The sequence below is a fragment of the Atractosteus spatula genome, chromosome 5, assembly GCF_055471065.1.
Source record: "Atractosteus spatula isolate fAtrSpa1 chromosome 5, fAtrSpa1.hap1, whole genome shotgun sequence".
In the NCBI taxonomy this organism is placed as follows: domain Eukaryota; kingdom Metazoa; phylum Chordata; class Actinopteri; order Semionotiformes; family Lepisosteidae; genus Atractosteus; species Atractosteus spatula.
The window spans coordinates 6,488,748-6,516,663 of NC_142710.1; the positions used below are offsets into that span (position 1 = coordinate 6,488,748).

The window sequence follows — 27,916 nt, forward strand, 5'->3', positions numbered from 1 at the left end:
TGTTTAGGGGAATCCCCAACGCTGACAGGCTGAAGGCACTGGACCTGTTCAATTTTGAACAGAGAAGACTACGATGGGACCACATGAATGCGTCACAGATTGTTTAATTAGTCTGTTTGCCCCGTTAATTATTTGAATACGCTGATGCCTGTCATTCCATTTTACAGGCCCTGTGAAGTCCCTGTGCATCCAGATCACAAATCCTGATTTACCACTAGGTTCTGAGGCAAAGCTGAGAAAATGTCGTCGGCCTCACGGCACTGTAAATTTGAGTATCGAAGCCAGATTCCTAATTTCTGCAAAGGAAAGTGCTGTGGAGCTTCATCATTTCATGCGTGGCAACCACGTGACCTGCTCTGTGGGACGCAATGGGTTGTGGGTAGCCGAGATACCTTTTCCATTCTCAAAGGACTTTAATTTTTTTTTTCCAAGTTTAAGAGCCAGAAACATCAGCTGAGGCCGCAAGCAGTACACAGCATTTGGTCCCGGAACCTGATGGGTGATGAATTGGATTTCTGAATGCTCCCTTGGCCATTTCTTTTCTGACAGATGAAAGAAATGATGTCGACACAGAAAGAACACCAGCTGACTGAAGTTCGTTTCTAAACAATAAAAATGTAAATGAAAGGAATTTAATGTTAAATGAAACTACAGTAGAACATGCCATTTTAGCAAAACTTGACACATCCTCTCTAAAGCATTTAACCATATTTTTTTCCTTAGCCTGAAAAATACATGTTTTTTCATAGGTTTTTAAATGTCACACTTTTCATATGTAGAAACCTGGCTTAGACACCCATTTTAAAAATATTCAAATTCCTCCTCATATTTCCATAAGCAGATTGTACATTCTGGTTATACTGCTTTTTTCACCACAGTTAACTGAAAATTTGTGAATTTCATAAATGCAATATCAGTACGGGGTGTTGCGGTGGCTCTGTGGCTGAGGATCTGTGCCTGTAGCTAGAAGGTTGCTGGCTCAAATCCCGTGGCCCGCAGAGGAATCCTACTCCATTGGGCCCCTGAGCAAGGCCCTTAACCCCAACTGCTCCAGGGGCGCTGTATAAATGGCTGACCCTGCGCTCTGACCCCAAGCTTCTCTCTCCTTGTCTGTGTGTCTCATGGAGAGCAAGCTGGGGTATGTGAAAAAACAAATTCCCAATACAAGAAATTGAATATGTATAATAAATTGATCTTATCTTTATGAAAGATCAACTTGAAGATGAATATTGTTATAACTGTACAGCAGAGAAATGCAACTGATTTTAACCAACTGCACATTTTAAATGTCATAGCATATTAGAGTACCTTTATGGCTGGATTTTCTTGGAGTTTCAAACAGCATTTTGGATTATTTGCAGGCATGGATTAGTAATACAGTGATAGCAGGAACACATCACTGTCTAAAATCACCACTGTTGAGGACTTCCTGAAAATATCACACCAGGTAAAATAAACTGGACAGCAGCCCTATCACCCTGCAGCTCCCAGCTGGCAGCCCCACTGGAGCTCAGCAGGTGTGAGCCTGGTCAGTACCTGGATGGGAGACCTCCTGGGAAAGCTAAGGTTGCTGCTGGAAGAGGTGTTAGTGGGATCAGGTAGTCTGTGTGGATCCTAATGCCCCAGTACAGTGATGGGGACATTATACTGTAAAAAAGTGGAGTTTCTGGAGTGTCCAGAAAAGCACTATATAAGTGTAAGGAATTAGTATTATAATCATGACCAAATGAAACTGTGAGAGCATGTGCTTCAAGCATTCAGAATGTTTCAGTGGGACTGATAAAGTCGAGCAAGGTGACAGCAGCAGTGGAAGTTAAAAGGGAGGGGCAGATTTAAGCCTGAACAGAGGAGGAGCCTGGGAAAGAGCTGTCCAGCCACATAGCCAGAGAGACAGTGTGGGGATCTATGAAGAACTGGCAGGACTAGAGTCTGCGATCAATCACCTACTGTCAACCAAACAGGATGGGAATAACCTCTTCTTGTCTGAGCACCTGGGGGTAAATGGGGGGTGACAGAGTAACCTGATGCCCGATCAAAATAGAAATGACAGCTCTCACCTAGGTCACCCCAAGTCTATGCCATTGCCTACTCGTAGCGTGGAAGTTTAGCCTACACGCGGGCACCCCCGTTAAACTCTCTGTGGCTTCTGGCTTTTCACAGCCTAACTGCCGTGGCCCAGGAGAATCAGATTGCGGCCGAAGATGGCACAGGCGAGAGGAGGGTCCGGACGCCTTAAGATGGCAGCCCCATCATCGGACTAGGGACCTTAGGCTGCCAGCCTACTGTTCCCGGAATCATAATTGTTACTGAAACCAGCAAAAATCGGCACTATGCATCCATGAGACGGCACCATAGCAACCCGACTGACTGACTGTCTGAGCACTTCCTGTTCTCAAAATCTGGAAAAGAGTCCTTTTGAGAAAAAGGGAACAAAAAGTGCACCCAAACCCATCTAAAGCTGAACCGCATCCGCGCGAAAGAAGGATATTTCCGTCTCTTCCCAACAAAGCGATGTTTAGAGTGTGTTCCTGCAGGGTATAGCTGATAAAGTCGCTTCTTTTTCTTACAGCGGCGTGCCACACCAGCAGTGACCGACACTTTCAAGGAGGAATTTTCGCGTTTCCACGGAGAAAACAAAAAAACGACGTCTTCCACGCAGCCCAACCTTCGGCCGTTGCAGACCGGACGAGGACAGGAATCGGGAAGAACGAGGCCTGTCCACATTCCCCGAATAATTGCCAGGCCGTGCTGACGTACAGTACCTTGTTTTGTTTCTACTCAAGGGAAATGAATCATTTGCATCTCTTGTGCAAGCCGCGGGAGTCGACAGATGACTGCAGTGTGGGACAGAGACAGGGCGAAGGACACCGGCACGAAAATTTAAACACTCCTTCCTTCCCAGCACAACGAAACTGGGCACTGGGATGGGACATGGGACCTTTTGTCTGAAATCCACACTGTCTGTCGTTTCTGTTGTCCTCCCGATTTCTGGGTAACACAATAAATTCATTGACCGTCATAGAAAAAAAAATGATACATTTCAAAATTGTGAACTTTGTGAAAGTACTGTATTGCCACCGTGTTGTCCCAAACCCCTGGTCTCGCCACAGGTGAGAGTGAGAATTTGTGGGGATTACAATGTGAAGCAGCCCTTTCTGCTCACTAGTCTCTGTAATGACTGATGTACTACGAGCGAATAAGTCCAGGTTGTGCAGCAGACATTTCACCACAGAAATGTTCCAATTTGATCTGCAAACAGAGTCAACAAGTGAGTAGTATTTGTCGACAAAACCGTCTTGAAGTCGAGAGCAATATTTCTCTTGGATTAAAAGAGATGGATTCACAAGCCTGCTTGTTTACAATGTCACAGGGCCGCTTCACCTCAGTAAAAGTTTTGTTGCTTCGTTCTGAATCGCACACCTGGACGTTTCGGCAACATTATGATGTAATTGGAGGCTTTACATGTTACTGGGTCCATTCTCCTTTCATTGCAGTTTGAAATGCGTTCATCAATGCCGATTCTTTCTAACCCCGAACGTTGCAGTTCCCCTTCAACAGCGTGAACCGTATGCACTTTGACCCCTGTGCATTCTAAACACGGCACAGTCGTGGGCTGAGATCTCAGGAGTCATTTTGCGCGAGCACCCTGACACCCTGCTGTATTATCTTTAACCAAAGCGAAAGGCAGGAGGCTCTTCTGAAGGGGCTGTCTGATCATTACTGTCACAGCTGATCAGTAGGGACAACACAGTGACCTTTCACAAACCTTTTAGGGCGGTGCGGTGGCTCTGTGGCTCAAGATCTGCACCTGTGGCTGGAAGGTTGGCGGCTCGTATCCTGAGGCCGGCAGAGGAATCCTACTCCGTTGGGCACCTGAGCAAGGCCCTTAACCAGGGGTGCTGTATAAATGGCTGACCCTGCGCTCTGACCCCCAGCTTCTCTTCCTGTCTGTGTGTCTCATGGAGAGCAAGCTGGCGTATGTGAAAAGACAAATTGTATATGGCCAATAAAGTGATCTGATCAGAACTGAAGGCTCTAGAAAACAGGTGGCTAATAACCACCCTTATTTTGGGGCTGACCGGGGTGGGGGTTCCTCAAGTCCCAGGGCACAACGGGCTGAGCAGCGTAGGGGGTTCAGAAAGCTGTTCGCTGTTGGCTGTCCCTGATCTCCCATACAACAGCGCCGCCCTTGTGGCACACTTAGCCCCTGAGCATTGCACCTGTCCCTCTTCCAAGGCCTTAACATTGCCATTAGTGCAATGGGGGCACACCTCACACCTGAGGAAATGTTGTTTTTTCTTAAATCTCTTTTCAGCATGGAATAAACCTATTACTTGTTTCCTTTGCAGCCTCCGCATGCTGACGCAGCTCCCCACCTGAACATATTTAAGATCAGATCACTTTATTGGCCCTATACAATTTCTTGCACTCGGAATGTGTCTTTTTCACATACCCCAGCTTGCTCTCCATGAGACACACAGGCAGGGAGCGAAGCTTGCTCAGGGGCCCAGTGGAGTAGGATTCCTCTGCTGGCCATGGGATTTGTACCGGCCACCTTCCAGCCACAGGCGCAGAGTGCCACCGCTTGCAATAGGTATAACAGATATAATGTACTTGTGATAGGTGTATTACAGGTTGACACTGATCTGCTTAACTTTTACAAGGACTTTCCATGGATAATCGTACAGGATGAAACTGTGCCGGTGATACTACTCTTTGGGACATGTGGCCCTTCTCGTGTGGACTGTGCAAGCCAGGAGTGCCAGCCTCTGGGAGGGGCCTCAATGTGCCCTCTTTGCAAAACCTCCCCTGAGATGGCCCAAGCGATGGAAGAGAGAGGAGAATCAGCTGAGAACCGGCAAACTCCAGACAGGGGCAGGGTATGGAGGGAGGGATTAAAAGGGAGAACTGTTTAAGACATAAAACAATTACATATTGCCCAAATGAAAAAAAATGGATTATATAGTAATGTTTGTATCCTTCTTAGTGATTAAGCCTTCTCTGGTAAACCGATCTAAGTGCTTAATTTAATTCGGGAGGACGGGACTGCATTTAGCAAAATGGGTGCATTCAAATCTTAAGAATAGGTAAGAGCAACAAAGCCCTGCTGTCTGCTTTGTGAGCTCGTTTGTGATTCTCTCTGTGGGAGCCGTCAAGCCCTCTCAATTAGCATCACTTAAGGCAACACAATACTTCAGCAGATAAGAGATCAATATACTCAAAGAACCTGCTCCACAGCTCCCACCCGGACACACGGGAGGATTTGCATTGTGAAGCAGGGAGAGTCAATCATTGACAGCCTACCCCTCCCAACCTGGACTGGAATCCATTTAAAGTACACTCCCAGCTACCCACAGCTCGGTTACGGGCGCGAGGGGTCTGCTAGGCACCTGGGTCATCGCATTTCCTGTACCTGTCCATACCATGAGCTCAGAACACAGGGAGCAGGGTGCGAGGCTACAGAGCCAGCTGTTACGTTTCAGTGGCATTCCCAGCATTCCACGTGCTGCACTGCACTAAGAGAGGAACCTCTGAAACCGCCTCCAGGTCGAATATGGATTTTCATTATTCACACATAGAACATAAATGCAAATGAAGGAGACAGTCACTGGGGTATGGTGGGAGATCTCGAGCAGCTGGTGTCTCTCTGCAGATCAACTGCATCTACTTTATATCACGATCTGTGCTGTATCACCCTGTAACTCCCAGCTGGCAGCCCCACTGGAGCTCAGCAGGTGTGAGCCTGGTCAGTACCTGGATGGGAGACTCCTGGGAAAGCTAAGGTTGCTGCTGGAAGGGGTGTTAGTGAACCAGTAGGGGGCACTCCCCCTGGGGTCTGTGAGGGATCTAATGCCCCAGTATAGTGAGGGGGGCACTGTACTGTAAAAAGGCTCCTTCCTTCGTATGAGACGTAAAACTGAGGTGCTGCAGGGTATTTCTTGACAAGAGTAGGGGTGTTACCCCCGGTGTCCTGACCAAATTGCCCCCTAGCCTTTACCAGTCACGGCCTAATCTCTGAACTGGCTTCATCACTCTGTTCTCCTCCCCACTGAGAGCTGGTGTGTGGTGAGAGTACTGGAGCATCATCCAGGTGGGGCTGCACATTGGTGGTGGTAGTGGGATTCCCCATTACCTGTAAAGAGTGGAGTGTCCAGAATGGCGCTACATAAGTGTAAGGGATTAAGGAGTTATTTATTACTCTACCCCTCTCTTGCAGAGCTCTGCAAATTCAACAGGCAGCTGAGCTGATCTGTACCTCCTGATCCAATTGAGCCAACCAGGCCATGGTCTGGGTTTGAAAACGACTCCACTACACAGCCCAGGGCTGGGTGTGCGATCCTGCGACCCAGAATCCTTTGCCAAATGACGTGCTTGGAAATTACTAATTACCAACGCAGCCCCTTGACAGCGGATGTTTTGTCAAGGAGTGAGATCTTATATGCACCCTACAGGCTCTGTGAATCATCGTCCTCCGTCGGCTGCTGCAGACATTTAGTCAGTGGCCCCAGCAGTGCCCTGGGAATCTCTCCCGTCCTCTGCGAAATTCAAGGGTTGATGGGATACTCCCTCTTAGTCACCTGGCCACTGTCAGCTGAGCCCTCCCTCTTCCGCTCTGACAGATCTCCAACCTCAGATCACTTTATTGGCCATATACAATTTCTTGCAGGAGGAATTTGTCTGTTCACAGACCCCAGCTTGTTCTGCATGAGACACACAGACAGGGAGAGAAGCCTGGGGTCAGAGCGCAGGCTCAGCCATTTATACAGCACCCCTGGAGCAGTTGGGGTTAAGGGCCTTGCTCAGGGGCCTAACAGAGTAGGATTTCTCTGCCAGCCGGGGGATACGAACCGGCAACCTTCCAGCCACAGGCGCAGATCCTTAACCACAGAGCCACCACGCCACCCCAGGAGCCACTCGAAAAGCTCCCCAGTCCTAGTTCTGAGGCTGATTCCCACAGGGCAGCAACAGAATTGACCGTTTTGCGTCGACTGTGCTTTGGAACCAGAAAGACACTGCGTTACAAATACACGAGAGAATCTAGAAGGTATAAATGCCAGCTAGCTACTATATCTCCAAATCATATCCACTCTACTTCAGTTTCCGTTATTATTATAAGAAGTCTGTTTTTTTTCCTACAACACAGTGGTTTCAGCGTGCTGTACAAACTCATATCAGAGCCCCTTAGCCCACACAGTGTGTCAGCTTGGCTTTTCGTAGATTGATACTGACAGACAACAACAGAAGGGGCGGAATGGTAACTCCCTTTCCCCTCTCCCTGAGGCATTTTCCAGAAGCTCATCCCGGCTTTTTTGTCCCCCCACAAAGCTCGCCGCACGGAGCTGCTGCTCCGCTAACGTCTGTAAGAGCTGAGCCCCAGACACGCCCGTGTCATCGCCTTGAAAGCTTTTACAGGGCACCGTACAACTTGATTGTGCGTTTTTGCCTCATGTAGAGAACAGGAGAATAGGTGTGAGCGCAGCACAGCGGGGAACGGTTCAGAGCTTTCACGGGGAGGAAAATGGGTTTTCGTTTCAAAAGGAGGAAATGGACTGACGTGCAGGGATGGCCACTCACTTGAACAGACTGGGAGTCGCCTGTGCTATGTGAGAGGGCTTAGAATGGCCAGCTATGGTCATTTGTATATGCTCACAAATAACATAACTTCCGGCGGCTGGCAGAGGAATCCTACTCCGTTGGGCCCCTGAGCAAGGCCCTTAACCCCAGCTGCTCCAGAGGCGCTGTATAAACGGCTGACCCTGCGCTCTGACCCCAAGCTTCTCTCCCTGTCTGTGTGTCTCATGGAGAGCAAGCTGGGGTCTGTGAAAAGACACATTCCTATCACAAGGCATTGTATATGGCCAATAAAGTGATCTTATCTTAAATGAAACCAAAAACCGAGGCGCGCTGCATGTCGTGAGCTGTTCGCAGGCTGATCTCAAGAGCACGGCAGGAGGGGAGCTGAAAAACAAAGCCATTAAATTTCTGGTTCATCCTGTTCGGCGTGCTAGCTCTCCGCCGGAGAGCAAAGAGAGGTCTCTCCTCTCTGGCGTTCGCCGAAACACAATGACATCAGCGCAGCGCCAGGGGAGGGAATGGCAAATTATTCCACCCCACCCCATCAAGCCCCAGGTGTGATCATGTCCATTTCCTAAAGTTCACAGCAATTAACGACCCATTGTTCAGCTGCTGCTTTTAGCCAGTGATCTGGAAAGGCTGTGGGTTACAGAAGTGCGGGCGACGGCTGTACAAGGCTTAGTTTTGCATCTCATCTGACGGGCAAAACACTGGAAGGCTCAGCAATGAAGCAATAGTGCAGCGTGGTGAGTTAAGCATAATTGCTTAAGGAAGAACACGTTCGAGTCCTGTGACTGACTCTAACGAATCACTGTTGCTCCTAAGTTTAGAACCCTGATCCCCCCTTTGGGTGGTGAGATCATTGAAAACTGAGAACGGAGGGGGGGGGGCACTTCTTTACACAAAGGGTGGTGGGTGTGTGGAACAAGTGTGTGCCTAGCCATGCTGTTGAAGCCCACATGCTGGCTTCTTGCAAGTCACATCTGGATGAGATCACTGTATCAATTAACTACTTACTATCAAATTGGCTACATGGGGCAAAATGGCCTGCTCTCTTTTGTAACTTTTCCCGCGTAATTGACTGGGATCACATATAGAGACTGTGGCAGAGCTGCAGCCTGGCTCCTAAGCCTAACTCCCTGGTTCCTGGTATAAAGCTGTTTTCTTTAACAAATGGACTCATAACCCTCTGATTACAAAGAACACCTTGCTTTTGAAAAGAGGAGTCAATTGTCGGCCTTGGCCCTGAAGAACCCCTATCTTAAAGCCTTTAAGAGTGCCTTCAATTAACACCTAAGGATTACATTAATCTTAACTAAATAAACCAAGCTAGCTCAATCTAAGCACACTGAAAAGCTCTGTTAAGAATGAAAACCAGGACTGGCTTGCTGATCTCCAGAACCAGGGGTGGCACAGTCTACTAATGTTTCTGCCTGACTAGTACTCTAATTGTAAATGTACTGATTTAATTCAATTCAATTTATTTGTATATAGCGCCTTTCACAACACAGTTGCCCCAAGGCCCTTAACAAAGCTGTGTGACAGTACATGACATTACAATACAGAAAGAGAACAGGCCAGAAGACAATGGAGGAGAGGAATCAAAAACTCCTCTGTTAGGAGAAAAAGGACCTCTAGGTTGACCAATGTCTGTGGCTTCACTCTCAAGATGAAGTACAATGGGGTTCTGTGGTTTGAGGAATACTCCGGCGGGTCAGCTTGATTTTAATGCTGCACTGTGCGGTGGGTTAGTGCAATCTTTCACCTCGCGTATCACATGTCCTGGGACAGCCAGTCTCCAGCCCCCTAGGAACCCGGCCTTGTGTCACAGCATTGTATTATGAAAGGACAGGCACTAGCTTCACCACTGTCACCCATTCATCTATTTTTGGCCCACTTCTTCCAAAACAGGGTTGCGGAGGAGCCGGAGCCTATCCCAGCATGCAATGGGCGCAAGCCAGGGTACGCCCTGGACGGGACGCCAGTCCATTGCAGAAGCCACTTAGTCCAGAAGCCACTTAGCCCACCAGTATGCCTTTGGACTGTGGGAGGAAAACCAGAGCCCCTGGAGGAAAACCCCTTTCAAACACAGGGAAAACGCGCAAACTCCACACAGATAGCAGCAGGCCAGGAACTGAACCCAGGGCTCCAGCCCTGCAAGGCAGAGAGATGAGACCTTTTTTAATTTAGAAGGAAGAAAATGCCTTTGGAGAAGGACACAGCACAGCTTGAGTTCTATCTGGAGTCAATATGTTTTAAATGAAATCCCTTTTCTTCTTGCCTCTTTAAAGATGTTGCTTGTGAAACGGTTGCGGTCTAGGACTGTAAGGAGAAGCTCATTCAGTATAAGAGCCAGCACCCAGTTATTGTATAGGAGGCTATGGCCTTGAGTGTGAATTCAGATAAGATAAGATCCCTTTCTTGGCCATATACAATTACTTGCATTAGGAATGTGTCTTTTCTCAGACCCCAGCTTGCTCTCCATGAGACACACAGACAGGGAGAGAAGCTTGGGGTCAGAGCACAGGATCAGCCATTTATACTGCACCCCCTGAAGCAGTTGGGGTTAAGGGCCTTGATCAGGGGTCCAACGGAGTAGGATTCCTCTGCCAGCCACAGGATTTGAACCAGCAACCTTCCAACCACAGGTGCAGATCCTCAGTCACAGAGCCCCCATTCACCCGTGTCATGTTAGCTCACAGGCCAGATTATTAGGATCCAAGCCCCCCTCCTCCTGGGATCAATCCCTGGGAGGATCTCACCCCAGGTGAGGTACAGCTGTTGTACTCATGAGCCAGTCAAGTACCGAGCTCTGTAGAAGGGCGAAAATGCTAAGTTGCTTTTGTGACCACCTGAAATAACGTCATAATTAGTAATAAGGTATAAGTGCGAAGAAAGACAGCGTGGTGGAGCAGGGCGCACCTCGCAACACTGGGGCCCTGGGTTCAATTCTAGACCCGGGGTTCATTCTGTGTGGAGTTTCTGTGTGTTTCCTCCCACACTCCAAAGAAATGCTGGTACTGTAGGTTAATTGGCTTCTAGGAAAATTAACCCTGGTGTGTGTGTGCACGTGTCTATGTGTGTGTCCTACAATGGACTGGTGTCCCGTCCAGGAAGTAATCTGCCCTGCGCCCATTGCATGCTGGGATAGGCGTTTCTCAAACCAGGCCCTATCCACATCTCTCTGGGGTCCTCCAAGCTGTACCCCATGAGAGGGGAATCCCCAGAAAAAGAAGCCCTGCGAAGGCTTTTCCAGGCAGGTAACAGCAGATCTCTCGCTCTGCTCTGCTGCCCTTACAGTTGCGGGGTGGGGAGATTGGACGCCATTCCTCCGAATTCCCCCCGAACCGTACTCTGTCAGGTTTCGGAAGCGGTTGAGGCAGGAGTAAGCCGGCGGAGGGGGGTATTTCCACAGTGAAAAGCAGAAAGAAACAAATAACACGGGACTTCGGCAGCAGAACCTGCCTCATGCCAGGAAAAAGCTGCCACCGCCAAAAAGGTGTTTTTTTCCCCTCTTCTTTCTGCCTTTCAGCGCGGAATTAACCCTCCCTCGGCGTGTTCTCTGGCAACAAACGCCCTCCGACACAGCTCCGCACTCGCACGGCAGAAAAGGCTCAAATCGAAAGATTCGCTCACTTCGTTTATTGATCCGAGGCGCGCCAATTAACGCGAACTTTAGAACTATGACACTGGGAGTCTCCTTCTTGTTATCACTACCCCCCCCCACACACACACACACACACACACACACCGAGGTGGGACGCCTCCAGATTTTGAAAAGGCAAAACGTCCCAGCCGGGGAGAGGTTGAGAGCAGCCAGCCGTCAAACAGGGTGTGTCCGCCTAATAAAAGAGGTGATGACTGTTTATCGCCCCGACTTTCAAAGAGCTTCGCTGCAGCCGATAAGCGCGCTCGCCTTTCTTCTCCCTCCAAACGAACTCCCGGCTAATTTTCCCAAAACTGTGTTTAAGCGGTAAAACAAAGTAATTTCTCCTTTCCGCGTCTCTGTTGTCTAATGGCCTGATTTTAAACAGTGTTTAGGGAGAAAAGAGAGAGTGTGTGGTTTGTGTGTAGGGGGGGTAAATTTGGACGGGAAGGAAAAACCCGTTTAAGATGTACTTAGTGAACGAATAAAAAAATGTATTTATCTCCGCATGGCAAACATTCTTCAGTAAGAGTCCCGGCTGTTGCAAAGCTTAACGGTGTCAAATCCCTCTTTTGTGCTGTTGGGTTTTGTACGCAGGTGAGAATGCAGCCGTCAGATGGAAAGCCTTTGAGTTGAGCTGATCGCTCAGTATTTGGGAATTAACTGGGGGGGAGTATTAATGTCTTAGTGGTTACAAGCTGTACAGGCGAGACTGTGAGGGATTTTTTTATTACCCGCAGAACTACAGGGGTGGTGCAGTGGCTCAGTGGTTAGCATTGCTGCCTCACGGTTCCTGGGGGTATTGTCTGCCTGGAGTTTGCACGTTCCCCCCTGTGTTTGCGTGGGTTTCCTCCCACAGTCTGAAGACATGGTTAATTGGCTTCTGGAAAAATTGGCCCTGGTGTGATGTGGGAATGGGGAAGCAGCTACTCCTGATCTTTTACCACAGCACCATAGAAAGCGTTCTCACTGGTGGCATCACTGTGTGGTACAGCAGTACTTCCATACATGACAAAGACACACTACAGAGGGTTGTGGCAACGGTGCAGAGGATTATAGGATGCGATTTACCATTGATCAGTGAGATTCACATGATCCGCTGCCTCAGTAAAGCCCTGATCCATCATTCAGGATCCCAACCATCTCGGCCACAAACTGTTCTCCCCCCTGCGCTCTGGCAAGCGGTACCGCACTGTTAAAGCACAGACCACTTGGCTGAAGAACAGCTCCTACCTACTGCAGCTCACATCCTTAACAGCTAACTGCAGTGCCTGAGACTCAGCGCATGTCTGCACTCTGCACTCGGACCTTCTACCACATTTTTATCGTTCTGCTTACTTATTGTCTGTACATGCTGTCATTATTACTTACTGCTCTGAAATGTACGGTCTACTTTGTGTGGTGTTTGTCTGTTGTGCTGTGCAAGTCCTGAGAGAATCCCATTCTAGATGTACATATGGCAAATAAACTCCTCTACCTCTGTCATGGATGGAACATGACTACAGAGTTGGGCTTCTAATCTCCTCAGAGATGCGCGCGCACCCAGCTGTGAGGACAATTCCAGCTGGATCTCTCCTACGCACCCCAAGGGTGCAAGACGAACCCAAGTGCAGCTGTCGGAAGGCCTGTCCACTGAGGCAGTCCCCACCAGAAAGTGGAGTGTGGCGGCTTTGTTGGGTGTGGAACTGGGAGACAGAACAATCTTCACAGTTTTGTTTTCTTCAAAACGGACACACAGCCCGCAGCTGAGCTTAGTCTTGATAGGCACCTTGCTTTCCATGGAAGAATTGCACTGAATGGAATTTCCCTCAGTGGCCCTCTGATAAGCAATGAAGCATATTGATTACTCAGCAAAAAGGAACACATCTCAGTTTCACCTAAACAAATGTCTTTTTTTTTGTATTCAGAATATTTTGTGAACCGTCCTAAGTTTGAATTTTATTCAAACCTCCCCACATTCCCCATTAAGGATGAGCAACAATCTAAGAGGTCTCTTTAATACATCATCCGTAGCTTACATCCAGCTGAGATGTTTTGTCTGGTCCAAACTCACCACTTGCCCCACTGGAATTTTATTTTAAAGAGGTCTGTGACCCTCAAAAGCCTACAGGTTCCCCATATGGCCAGCAGTCATGTCACCCTGCAGCTCCCAGCTGGCAGCCCCACTGAAGCTCAGCAGGTGTGAGCCTGGCTAGTACCTGGATGGGAGACTCCTGGGAAAAACTAAGGTTGCTGCTGGAAGAGGTGTTAGTGGGGTCAGCAGGGGGTGCTCACCCTGTGGTCCATGTGGATCCTAATGCCCCAGTATAGTGATGGGGACACTATACTGTAAACAGGCGCTGTCCTTCAGATGAGATGTAAAACCGAGGTCCTGACTCTCTGTGGTCATTAAAAATCCCAGGTCGTTTCTCGAAAAGAGTAGGGGTGTAACCCTGGTGTCCTGGTCAAAATTTCCTATTGGCTCTTACCAATCATGGCCTCCTAATAATCCCCATCTCTGAACTGGCTTCATCACTCTGCTCTCCTCCCCACTGAGAGCTGGTGTGTGGGGAGAGTACTGGAGCATCATCCAGGTGGGGCTGCACACTGGTGGTGGAGGAGGGGATCCCCATTACCTGTAAAGCGCTTTGAGTGGAGTGTCCAGAAAGGTGCTATATGAGTGTAAGCAATTATTATTATTATAAGGTCAGACACATTTCTGTAAGCAGCTGACAAGCTGCTGGGAGGAGCACAGAAAATTCTCTTTCACGTAAGGAGCAGAATAGTTTTACCTGCATTGCTGCCCATGTGTAAGACTGAAGAGCACTGCTGTCTTTAAGCACTACATGACAAGGTCTTAAGGCAAGCAATAATCAAATGCCAGTTTGCTCAACCAAAGCCTGGACTCAGAAGCCACAAAAAGCAGATTTCTAGGACGTTCTAACCATAGTATAATATAGCCGTGTCTTTCTCTAGGAGATGGTACGCAAACGCAAATGGGAAAAAAAGGGGTTAATGTAAAGTACAAAAACACACCGGCACGCCGATTCAAAGACCCAGATACTGCCGAATCCTTGAACAAAATCCTGTGTCAATTAGCGAAGCAGACTGCTGTCTTCTCCGGGCAGTCTGGAGGATGGGGAATTAAGCAAACCTGTGGTTATGAACGCGGTCTGCCAAGAGTGGTGAGGAAAAGAATCTCTTCGGGTTGTGCAAACAGCTCAGCTGCAAAGCAAACTGTTGTGCAATCTGCTGGGTACAAGAAATGCAAAGACTGTGCTCACGCTGGGATCGACAGGCAACAGACTGGAAATCACACAGGTATTCCCTGCTGCACAACTGTCTGAGACATTACAGGCACAGTCAGGAGTAACAATCTGTGGGCCAGGAGCAGTTTACTCAAAAGCTTCACTTGCATTTTCTACTACTATAATACCTTTGGCTGCGGTTCATATTGCCTTCCTTTGGGTGTGAGAAAGCCAAGCTTGTCATAAAGATTACTTTCTTGACCATATAAGCTGGATAAGCATTAGGAATTTGTCTTTTCACCTACCCCAGCTTGCTCTCCATGAGACACACAGACAGGGAGAGAAGCTTGGGGTCAGAGCACAGGGTCAGCCATTTATACAGCACCCCTGGAGCAGCTGGGGTGAAGGGCCTTGCTCAGGGGCCCAAGGGAGGAGGATTCCTCTGCCAGCTACGGGATTTGAACCAGCAACCTTCCAACCACAGGCACAGATCGTTAGCCACTGCACCACCCACCTTATACCTTTAGTTTATATCGCTCGGCATCTTCAAATCTTTGATCGCCACTCGTCAGGATAAGCCGGACATGAGCAGCCGGCACAAAGTGCTGACAGCTAAGGCATTATTTTTATCAATCGCATCACGGGGGTGCTGTGGTTGGCACTGCTCTGGGTTTGATTCCTGGGGTGCAGTCTGCGTGGAGTTTGCATGCCCTTCTTGCATTTGGATAGGTTTCCTCTGGGACGCCTAGTTACCTCCCAATTGGCCTCTGATGAGTGTGTGTGCTTGTGTCTGTGTGTACCCTGCCATCCCGCCCAGGATGGACCCTACCGTGCACCCATTGCATGCTGGGATAGACTCCAGCTCCCCTGTGACCCTGTACTGGATAAGCGCTTTACAAATTGGATGGACAGGTCTGTATGACTCATTGCCAGATGTTCCACCAGAACAACATTTTCTCCTCTCCCTACTCCATCCATGAAACCCCAAGGCTCTTTCTTAATTCAAAGTGTGCATCTGTCATTATAAACTGTTAGCCCCAAACAAAACTGCTAAATTTGTAATAAAACTCCAGTTTTTTTGGACAGGTATCAGTAACCCTTTAAATCCTCTTGTTTCTTAAGACCTTGAAGATTAAACAGATAGCATGGCCCATTAAGTAATTGAGAGAACATTTGGAACAAAACTCAAGATATCCTCCTCATCCCTCCTGGAGCATTCCCCCTTACTGAGACTCTGCTTGCTTAACTGATTAATTGCTGAAATAAGATGCAAAAAAAAGATGAAAAAACGGGGGATCTAGGGTGACCTGAATTAAGGCCAAGTCAGTGGGCTTCTGTTTTCCATTCAACTTGTAAATAAGGTCTCAATGCCATTGATTAAGATTAAGATTAAGCTTGCACTGACTGATCTGTGGCCACCGTAGACGCAGTGAGTGATATCCTCCTTTCTTCACACAGTGTAAATTTGCTTGGGAAGGTGTGATATGCCTCTGCTCCCGTTGATCGATAAGGATGGTGAGGCGCAGCGGGGGTGGGGCGGCCTGCCTGCCTGTCGATCTTCAAGTCACGTAAGAGCCTCTCTCACCCAGGAACGGCTTTCTAATGTTTACAGAGGCTGGCGGAGCCCGTATTCTCCGTGTGTGTCCCGCCGCACCGAAAACAAGAGCAATTAAACTCAGTAAAACAATAATTAAGCCACAATGTTTATGCCTCGGCCGCGGGATTTTGTCTTCACATAGGAAACGCGTTTAAACGCATGGGTTTAACGTCAAATCCTCTAAAACATGATGTCACACACACGGCGGTGCCAGGCAGGAATGAAATGTAATTGCCGTAGGTGTGGAAAGCCTGCCCGCTGTTAGGGAACGGCTCAGGAATGCCGCTCTCAACTGCAGGTACAGCGGTCGGCTTGGTTCTCACTGGATTTGAGAGTCCAGGACACCGGTTCCCACGCTCCGCGCCAGGAGTCACCGGTGATCCTCCCGATGAGCAAAGAAAACCCCACGCGATTACACAGTAAACCCGAACTTACACGTACGTGAGCAAACCTCCCAAGACCGTGGCACCTCGAGGCAACATTGACAGTGACCTGTTTCTGGTCTGAACAGTAAACTGATACATCTGTTCTTTTTCCCGTTTAAAACCGTTTTTGGGCAATATATGCCAGGGACCTGTGCAATACATTTATATTTCTATTTCTATTTATATTGTGCAATACGACTTTATTGTGTACTGTTCTGTTCTTTGTGTGTCCTGGACTGTGAGTAACTCTTCGTAGTGCACTTCTCACTGTACTGATTGTATTGTATGTATTGTATTATTATAATTGCATCATTCGTTCCACTGTGGCTGTGTTGTCTGTGTTAAGCTGCTGTTGCACTGCAATTTCCCTCAAGGGATCAATAAAGTATCTATCTAGTATTCCGTTTTCTTTTAATATTTGTGAGACGTCCCCCCCAAAAAAACAGTAACGTAACGGGGCTCTTGTCTTTCATTTGTCACGCTTGGACCTAAATGTCACTGGAGTCCTCTGGACGGGGCCTCTAGTAAGAAAACGGAATTTTGGGAATCCCAGTTGGATTTAGTTGGGACAACGCGAGGATATCGTGGATATCGATCTCCCTGTCACCTCGGTGTAGGACCTCCGTTTTACGGTTTAAGCAACCCGCCGTCAGCAAAATGGGGAGTTTTTAGGGAAAGCAGCGAAAATTTGGGAAAAGTGACGAAAGTAAAAAAAGAAACCGTCTTTATTCCGTTTGACTGGCGGGCGTTCGCGACTGCTGTCTTCCCAGTCTCAAGCCGGGGGGGGTCTCTTTCCGAGCTCTGCCGTAACCTCGCCTCTCCGGCGCGGAGATGGACGATACTTCCCGACAGACAGGGAAAAAAAACTGTCGTGCCAAGGCAGCTACGACAGTTTTTCTCGTTGGCACCTTGTGGCAACTTGTCATTTGACTTCAGCGGCGCAGGCAGGGCAGCAGTGAGTCAACTCAGATTTACTCAATCAAACCTTAGGTAAATAATACTGGCTCGCGTCTATACAAACCATCCTGTCAAGGATTTGCATAACACGCAACGGTAAAAACAACTGACACTTCTGCTGTTCGCCGTCGTGAGCATGGCCCTTTCGTAATGCCAGAGCGAGCCAGACTTGTAGGACTTATATTTTCCGGCGTGTTTAATTTTGATAAACCGCTCTCGAATTGCGCTGCCTGTTTGTGGATCCACCTCTGGGGAAAAAAAAGTTCGCGTCTGCGCATTTGCTTTCCCTTCCATTGCTTGCTTACCTGAGCGGTGACCTTTTCTGCGCTGTTTCTGATAGAAAGGAGAACGATAAAAAAAAACCAACAACTCCGCTGACTCTTGTCTGTTTGAGGATTCCCCACCCGTAGCTCTCTCCAGCAACCCCGCCCCCTCTCCAGATACGAGGAATGATTATTTCTACGGCTCTTCTGGATGTGCGAATCCAGAATCTTGAGAGTCCTTGTGAAGACTGTACATCGCAGGTAATGACAATGTCACCGGTCACCCCAAAGGCCAAGGCAAGCCGCATTTTTACACCTTTGCAAGCTCAAGTTTATTGCTCTCCATATATGACATTCGCCAAGTCTAGCGATCAGTCCCAGTTACACCTAGTGTTTGCTAATAACCTGTATTTACACGCGTTAGGCACCACATATAAGAACATCTTGGCATTGCCGCCGCATACCCTGATCCCTAAGTGAATTCTTTCTGCGCAAAACACAGAGCAGACAAGCCCGAGCACAACGAATTGCTGAACAGAAGGAGTCCTCCAGCTTATACCGGCAGCACTCGTCTAGCGCGCTCAACGTTAAAACAGACTGTGGAACTCGGTGCAAAGTGACGCTCTGGCGAGTTCAGGAATACAGCGCTGTTCCAACACACAGTGGCGGTTTTCCTGTGAAAACTTACCGTGACCATCCGTGTACAAACCTCCTTGTACGAAGTTAACAAACCTGCCCGCGCCTCTTGTTGAGAAGAGGCAGATCTCCAAACTGCTTTTCAAGACGCCACCAAAATGTCGAACATTTCATTCAATTGAGGTGCGCTGATTAACATTCAGCCAAACGCTAAATGCGGCTCTTGTGACTGCTTATGTAGCGGCAGTAAGAGTAGCAACACTATGGCTAAGTGAGATCTGTAAACGCTGTGTTTGTGTTGGAATCGATATGTTTGTGTTTATAAGGTATTCCCTAATGTGAGGACTTCCGAATATCGAACAAACCACTTTCGAAGCGCAAGCGATCGAATTAAACAAAACAAAAGTGACTTACTCGGTATTCCCAAAGTAATCCAGAGTAAAACCGTCGGAATCCAGTGGTAAAACATAAATCCTTTTAGTCTGAAGCCCATTGTAAGAGCGTCCGTGTTGACTGGGGTAATCAAGGAGAACAGAACACGCAAAAAAAAAATGTTTCTTCACCAAGGGTTTAACACGTACTTTACGAGTCGTTAATCTTCTCGCCCAACAGGACACAAACTTGAAAATCCTGCTGCAGTATAAGCAGAAACCTGAGCTCACGATACAGTTATCATCCGCCGACTGAAAAATAGGGGGTCGAAGTTAAAAAAAAAGGCGAAAACGCAGTAATTTGATTGCAATTCCGAGGTTCCTCTGTGTCCCAAGACGTAAACTCCGAGGCGTCAGAAGAAAACGTTGGACTCGGGTTCCGTCTCACGTCCACGCCATGCTAAAGTTGGGCAAGGTGAGAGACTGCGTGCGAATACACCTGTCATACTCCAGTCCCTCTCGTTCTCTCTCTCCCTCCCTCCCTCCCTCCCTCGCTCCGCTTCAGCCCTCCCACACACATGAGGAATTATGGAAACAGCTCTTATTTGCTCTTAAAAGCACTTTCGCGGGGGGGGGGAGTTCAAACGCTCTCCGCCTAGCGACTGAAGGAGCACCCTCTTCAAAGCGACGGATCGGGGTCTAAGCCTGATAAAGCCAGCTGTAAAACAACGTGTGAAAAGAACAAACAAAAAAAAATCAAGAAAAAAAAATAAAGAACACAAAGTCTGCAAACGAGCAAAGTCAATTACAGAGCAGTCTCGCCCGCTTGGATTTTGAGTAGCTAAACAATCCCTCCTGAAAGATACCGGCCTATCGGCTTCGACAGCTGGGCTGGGTAGCTTGCTCCAGACCCCTGCTGCCCTTTGTGTACAGATGGGCCACATGCAGTTTCCCGTCGCGTCCTCTCGGTTTCGCGTTTCACCGCTGGGAAGTTTCTAGGAGTCTGAACGCTCGAATCGGATCACCTCTGGAGGTGGAGATTAAAAAGGGCTCCGTGAAGTAAAATGTGTTAACTACGGGGGATACTCAATTTCATTCCGGATACAGTCTTTGCGGGGCTTTTTATGAGCTATTCCCAGCGGAGAATTACTGTAATGTCATGTTTTGCAGTCCATTTGATTTTTACCTCAAGTCCCTTTGCTCAGACTTGTGTAACACCTTGAATTCCTTACTTGTACTTGATTCATTCTCTAAATATCACTATTTATTTACAGCTGGAAACGCGCTGCGCTTAAAGCCGATTCTCAGTGTTGGTGTTATTGAGCGGCGGTATACAAGTCTCTGGACTGCGTTGTACAGTACATGACTCCTTAGCCGCCCGTGTGCCCCTGGAGTAAATTTAGCCTTTAGCTGGGCGCTAAAAGATTGAGGACATTATTTTGCCATATGTACATGTGCGTGGGGATTCGTATCCGCGCTATTCTCTCGGGACGTGTACTGTACAACTTGCAAAGCTTTCACACAATGCGCACAGCACATTACAAAACAGTAGCTAAAAATGGATAATGACAGCTAAAACAGTGAATAATAAATAATGACGGTACCACAAAGCACAGCAACATACAACAGGTAGTACAGAACAATAAAACACAATAAATACAAGAATACGTTCACAATAAATACGTGGTAGCCAAGTAAAAAGTACAGAATGCGGCGGGTGCTTTGAATTCTGTAAGCCCACCGCGATATTCTTGTTTCCCTTTATTTTTAGTCTCCACACCACCTTTTATCGTCTCCTGTCGTTATATGACCCAGGGAACCCCGAAGGAGAGGGGGGAGTTTCCAAGCCCTGTGTTAGAACTAGCAGCAGCGTTGTTGACGTAACTCGGAAACTCCTCCAACCATCCGCGCTTTACCGCGTTCCCGGTTTCCCATGATTCGCGGAGCTTGAAACGTGTGTTGTTGGGGTTTTTTTTTCTGGCACACGAAGGGAGTTAAGACAGGCTGGGAGTCAAACGCGACTTCCAGCCTTGATGAGAGAAAATGATTAACCGCTGTAGGTTCAGCTGCGCTGCGGCCGCGGTACGGTTTGCCTCAACACGGTCCCTTCACGGCGCCTAGCGCTAAGAGACGAGCACCTTTTTTTGGGTACAAACGAAGGAAAATAAACATTTACTGAAACCCACCGAGTCTTCTTTTCGTTCTTAATGCTGGTACATGCCCTCGCTACCTCAGACAGGATCCCAGAAATCCTTTGAACGTGGCCAAGAACAAGCAGTTTGTCTGGGCTTTGAGTGCGTCATTCAGATAAGCACCTGCTACAGGTGTTTCAAGCCGGAGAGATCCTATACAATCTTGAAAAGTTTACAGTGCTGTGCCAGGGGAAAAGCAGAATTAGAATATGGTCTGCCATGCTTTATCATACCTCTGTCTGCTTAAAAATCCATCAACATTTTACTACTACTACTACTACTACTACAAAGGAACAAGTAATAGGTTTATTCCATGCTGAAAAGAGAAGAGAGAAAACAAAACGTTTTGGTTGGGAGCCTTCTTCAGGTGCTCCACGGCCGAAACGTTGAGTTTTCTTTCTTCTCTTTTCAATATGGAATAAACCTTTACTTGTTCCTTTGCAGACTACGCATGCTGGTGCAGCTACCCACCTGAACTACTACTACTACTACAACTACTACTACTACTACTAATAATAATAATAATAATAATAATACAGTCAAATAGCTTTACAGGTAATGGGGATCCACTCCACCGCCACCAGTGTGCAGCCCCACCTGGATGATGCTCCAGTACTCTCCCCACACACCAGCTCTCAGTGGGGAGGAGAGCAGAGTGATGAAGCCAGTTCAGAGAGGGGGATTGTTAGGAGACCATGACTGGTAAAGGTCAATGGGAAATTTGGCCAGGACACTGGGGTGACACCCTTACTCTTTTTGAGAAACACCTCTTGTTTTACATCTCATCTGAAGGATGGCCTGCTTTTTTTTTTTTTACAGTATAGTGTCCCCGTCACTATACTGGGGCATTAGAACCCACACAACCTTGCTCAGCCTGTGCAACAGGCGCAATGCAGGGTACACACCTGACGGGACGCCAGTCAATCACAGGGCACACACAGATACAGACACGCTCACACCAGGGCCAATCTACCCGGAAGCCAGTTAACCCACCGGCATGTCTTTGGACTGTGGAAAGAAACAGGAGCACCCACAGGACACCCAAGTGAAGCCGGAGAGAACATGTTAACTCCAGGCAGACAGCACCCTGGCAATTGAACCCAGGGTCCCGGCGTTGGGCAGCAAAGCACACCACTGACCCCCTGCGCCACCCAGTTCCTATGATATACTCCATAAACCATTTCTGCAGCTCCTTTAGCAAATCACCTGTAATGGTTACATGGACACACAGTTTTCACTGTATTCAGCATAACTGCACTACTTGTATATATTGCACACACCATGGACACAACAGCTCTACTCATATTGAGTTTTATTCCATTTCTATTACATCTATTATTATGTAACCTTAATTTTGTGATTGTAACCTTAATTTTGTGATTCTTGTGATTTCTGTGAGCTCGCAGAAAAGACATTTCATTGCCAGCAACTACCCCTGCACGCTGTATTGTTGTGCATTTGATACATAATGTTTGATTTGATTTGGAAACAAACATTCCTTCCGCCCGTATGATTGATCTGCAGGGAAAGCAAGAGACGCACGATAAAGCCGAACGCCAGTGGGGGGCTGTCAGCGTACATACAGGTGCTTCACTCAAAAACGTGAAGGCTGTGAGAAAATGGGAAAAAAACGCGCATCTCTCACAGGTAGAAAGAAAAGCTCAATTCAAGCGCAGGCATTTTGTCTGTTCTTATCTGCCTTCTCTATCAGTCATTAACTAGACAACCTTCACTGCAGATTAAAGCCGATCCATTATTCACCAGGAGGTCAAAGTTTTACAGCGTGACCTTTTGAAATGTTCTCATCGCTGAGTGTGTGCTGAACCTTGCCACATACGAGCCTGACTCGAGAAAGTCTGTCTGTCCGGGAGAGCCCCATTTTAATTGTGTATTCTTAACGGGAGTCTATCATGCTTTCTCTGCTAAAGACCAAAGAAATAGGCTAATTCCCACCACCCGGGGACATAAACAGCTCACCAGCTCCTATCACCCCATCAGGATAAAATTGAACCTTTTAACCTGTCAGAATCTCCAATTTAATATGATTTTTCCCGCAAATGTGTGCTCTGGTAGACAGTTTTTCCCTAAAAAGTTACATTATAAACACTGTATACAATTCTTGCAAACAATTCAGTTCTCATGTGATTTAAACTTTCTTAACCCGGTGATCGTCCATTATCAAAACTTTGTTTACCAAAAACCACTGGATTCACACAACAAAGTCCATTCGTAGTCTCCCGGGCGTTATCGCTTGCTGTAGACCAATTCATGTCTTTGTAACCTGTCCTGGCTCTAATACTGCGATTGTCCAAACAGTATTTTTCCCCGTTTTCCTCTTTAAGGGTTTCGCTCGCTCGTTTCGGCGACAAAACCCGCTTTTTCCTCCGAAACGGCCTAGCGCTTCTCCGTCGCCCTTCGACCGGAAGAGAAAAAAAAAAACCTTCAGCTGACAGCGAAAGCTGAGAAAATAAGAACGGTCGTATTTTCTCCATAGAAGCTAATGGCTGTCTACAGGTGTCTCACATGACCGACAAAGGGTTAAAGTGCTCCTAAAAGCCAGTGATAGATCTGCCTGCAGGGGATAGAGGAGAGAGGAATCCGGCTTAGCAGGCTGCCGGAGCTGAGAACAGTTTGGCTAAACAGCAATCCTGAAGCCCCGTCGGTTGTAGCTTAAAAAAAAAACACTTAAGTGAAATTTCCCCTTCATTTTCTCCCTAAGCATTCTCTAAGTCTAAGGGTGTTACAGAAACCAGGTGAATGCATTTCAGCCAATCCCTCACTTAAGAGATAACCGTGTTTTAAGGATAATTAACCCTTAAGAAGCTAAGGTGTTAAGACTGTACATTAGGTGTAGGCTCCCACTTTTTTTAATTTTGGGGGGTGCTCGTCTTAAAATCTTGTGACTTTAATAAAGCATTTCTGGAGGCTTTGCTATTAGTAAGAACATGCTGAAGGAAACGTTTCTTCACACAACAGTCCTGCTAATGAAAGTATTTCCGATGATTTCAATGTCCAGTGAAAAAGGATTGTGAGTATGAGGCACCAAATGCATCTTTTTTTTTTCTTTACAGAATAGATCATTATGGCATTAGACCTCCTGGGAAAGCCGAGGTTGCTGCTGGAAGAGGTGTTAGTGGGGCCAGTAGGGGGCGCTCACCCTGCGGTCTGTTTGGGTCCTAATGCCTCTAATGGTGGAGACACTATACTGTGAAAAAATGCTGCTGGATGAGTTGTATATCCCCGGAGCCTTTACCATCGGCGTTGCGGTGGCTCTGTGGCTAAGCATCTCTGCCTGTGGCTAGAAGGTTGCTGGTTTGTATCCTATGGCCGGCAGAGGAATCCTACTCCGTTGGGCCCCTGAGCAAGGCCCTTAACCCCAACTGCTCCAGGAGGTGTCCCTGTGCTCTGATCCCAAGCTTCTCTCCCTGTCTGTGTGTCTCATGGAGAGCAAGCTGGGGTATGCCAACAGACACATTCCTAAACCAAGAAATTGTATATGGCCAATAAAGTGTTCTCTCTTATCATGGCCTCCTAATAATCCCCATCCAGTAGTAGAGCCGGTGTGTGTTGAGAGTACTGATGGGGCTACACACTGGTGGGGGTGGAGGGGATCCCTATTACCTGTAAAGTGCTCTGCGTGTCCAGAAAGGCACTATATAAGTGTAAGGAATTATTACTATTTCCGGTTGTGGGAGCGCAATCGTATGGTAGTCAGCAAAAGAAGGGTTGTGTTCACCCATGCTTTAACAACAGCTTTATCCAAAATATTGAGGAATCCTGAACTCACACAGCACCCACAGAGCCAGGTCCTGGTTTGTGTCCAGATGGGTCCAGTGACTTCAGGATGAGCCGGGCCAGCGTGGTTTTCGGCAGAGTAACAGAGGGCGGAGAGCAATGTTCCCTCTAATTTTTTATTGGCCTATGTGCGCAAAAGTTTTCGAGTTGTGCCAATTTTTTTCCCCAGTGACAAAAACTTGTGCGCACTAAATTGCGTGTAGTAAAAATGGTCAACCGGAAATTATTTTTTGTTAATATAGTTATTCTCATAGAAGCATAGAGATCCAGGACAGCGATTCGACGAGCCCAGTCAGAGAGACTGAGTGCCGAGCGAGCAGGAGCAGTGAGGTACGAGACGAGACGAGAGCACAGATATCGATGATCGAGTAGCAGTAATACTGCACACAGCCCAGCTGGGCCTCTCGCAGCCAGTCTCACGTGGTCAACTTAGCATTTCTCAATTGACGGCCGTGTTTGTTTTATCATCATCATATTTTTGGGGGGCATTTAATTTTTTGTGCGCAGTTCAATTTCCGATGTGAGCTGATTTCATAACCTGTGTGCGCGCGCGCACACACGCGCACAGCTTAGAGGGAACATTGGTGGAGAGACTCCTGGCAGGGGCAGGGTCTGGGATCAGGGCAAGGGGATCGGGTGATCCAGCAGGCGCTGGAGGAGCTGAGTTGAGCTGGGAGACAGCTGTTCCAGCCAGATACCCAGTGCAATGTCCGACAGTTGTGTCACATGATGGTCAAGTAGTTGAAGTAATAATAATAATAACTGCTTACACTTATATAGCACTTTTCTGGACACTCCACTCAAAGCACTTTACAGGTAATGGGGATCCCCTCCACCACCACCAGTGTGCAACCGCACCTGGATGATGCTCCAGTACTCTCCCCACACACCAGCTCTCAGTGGGGAGGAGAACAGAGTGATGAAGCCAGTTCAGAGAGGGGGATTATTAGGAGGCCATGACTGGTAAGGGCCAATGGGGAATTTGGCCAGGACGCCAGGGTGACACCCCTACTCTTTTTGAGAAACACCCTGGGATTTTTAATGACCATAGAGAGTCAGGACCTCCGTTTTACATCTCCTCTGAAGTACAGCACCTGTTTACAGTATAGTATCTCCATCACTATACTGGGGCATTAGGACTCACATGGACCGCAGGGTGAGCGCCTCCTGCTGGCCTCACTAACACCTCTTCCAGCAGCAACCTTAGTTTTTCCCAGGAGTCTCCCATCCAGGTACTGAGCAGGCTCACAGCTGCTGAGCTTCAGTGGGGCTGCCAGCTGTGGGTTGCAGAGTGATATGGCTGCTGGCCATAGGGAGTAGGGAGCTCTGCCAGCATGCATAGGCTGCAAAGGAACAAGTGAAGGTGTATTCCATGCTGGAAAGAGTGTGGCACCCTCAGAAGGCTCCACCGCCGAAACGTTGTGTTTCTTTTCTATCTTTTCATCAGGGAATAAACCTTTACTTGTTCGCATGACGGCCAAGCCTGGAGTTTTCCGCTGTTGCTCTGCCCACACGGCGATCGGGATTTATTTCCTGAAACTGGAGCTCACGGACAAAAAAAAAAGGGAATAGTCGCTTGATGTGTCGCCCCCACGGAAATTCCGATTTTAGGATTTTCCATTGGAAGCAATCCCAGCCCCTCCCCCCAGACAATGGTGTCTCGTCTAGCATCGAGACACGCACAGGTGCAGAAAGGGTTAAATAATAATAATAATAAACTTTATTTATAGAGCGCCTTTCATACAAATAGCAGCTTTACAAACCAAGCCTAAATATAAAATCTTAAAATTAAGAAATATACTTTCAGTTGTAAAGGAAAACACTGTAATGCAGTAAAGCAACATAAATGTCTATTTATGCTTGAAAAAGACAGAAATAAAAATTAGGAAAGTTGTAATAAAGAAGGAAATGAGTGCCTGATGTGAAACAGGAGAGGTGTCATCCACTCCCACCTGCTGGATTGTGGAAAACATTCACTTCTGTGAACATCCTGATTCTGCTGTCAGGGAGAATCAAGCCATGAGTTCGGCAGAGCACAGGTGGCAGAATGTGAGACATCTGTTGGAAAGGTTCACTGCAGTAAAAGCAGAGTAAAGGGGATTCATAGTCAGATAATATTACACTGGAAAGGCGCTCTGGCACGAGTCAGAACTTGGTCAGGGCTCAGTAAAGTCAAGGGTAACCTGGAGGTAAAGTCACCTGCAGCATTATTGCGGTAAAGTTCCATGAGGGATGAGCCGTGCTGCTGGTTACTTTCGGTTTCTGTGTCAGCAGCTACAGGCAACAGTTTAAAGCTTCACGCTCAATGCAGAGGTGGTTTTTTCTTCTCTCGGGTTTTCATTACTTCAAAATATAAACGCGTCAACTTCTGTGATTTTGACTGGAACAGCAGGCGGTCGATGGGCAAGGGTTAGGGGGCTCAGATATGCACAGACCGTGTTTTAAATTGCAGTGCCTGTCTGGGTACAACACCAGTACTCTCATCAGCATGTACTTAAGAGACAAATGCAAAATGTCTGCCCATTCTGTGTTTGTCCAGTATTTAATCCTTATCAATCGCCTTTAAGACAGGAGGCACGTCTTTACACAAGGGGTGGTGGGAGTGTGGAACAAGCTGCCCAGCCATGTTTTTGAAGCCGATACCCTGGCTTCTCTCAAGACACAGCTGGATGAGATCCTCCAGTCAGGACAGGAGGCTCTTCTTTACACAGAGGGTGGTGGGAGTGTGGAACAAGCTGCCCAGCCATGTTTTTGAAGCCGATACCCTGGCTCCTCTCAAGGCACAGCTGGGTGAGCTCCTCCAGTCAGGACAGGAGGCTCTTCTTTACACAAAAGGGTGGTGGGAGTGTGGAGCAAGTGGCCCAGCCACATTGCTAAAGCCGATACTTCGGCTTCCTTTGAGACACAGCTGGATGCCATCCTTCGATCGAAGCTCATTAAGCTACTAACTACCAAGCGAGCGAGACAGGGCGAACGGTCTCCTCTCATTTGTTCTTCTGTTCCCAAACACTGCTGCCCACCAGGAGAAAAATACCCCGAAACCATTGCCATAGGTGATTCAGCAACCCGGTGTGGTAACAGCTGTTGTGCTCGGTCAGCTCCAGTCGCACGCAAGAAGTATTGCGCAGGTATCTATTTGCGAAAGAAGGGAATAAATAAATAAACCATCTCTCCTGTGCTTCAGCCAATCACAGGCATCGCCACTGGCACTGACTCCCCTTCACGCAGGCAG

The 27,916-nt window shown here is 47.7% G+C and overlaps 1 protein-coding gene across 4 annotated transcripts in view; it reads right to left on the minus strand.

The window, feature by feature from the left end:
- Nucleotides 1–19,175, minus strand: part of LOC148833702 (nectin-4-like) — a 71,447-nt gene extending 52,272 nt beyond the window's left edge. For all 4 annotated transcript variants that reach the window (XM_088917291.1, XM_088917289.1, XM_088917290.1 and 1 more), the window contains exon 1: nucleotides 18,741–19,175. In XM_088917291.1, coding sequence (XP_088773417.1) covers nucleotides 18,741–18,819 — 79 coding nt within the window. In that variant the 5' untranslated portion in view covers nucleotides 18,820–19,175. The remainder of the gene's footprint in view (nucleotides 1–18,740) is intronic.
- Between the last annotated feature and the right edge of the window lie 8,741 nt (nucleotides 19,176–27,916).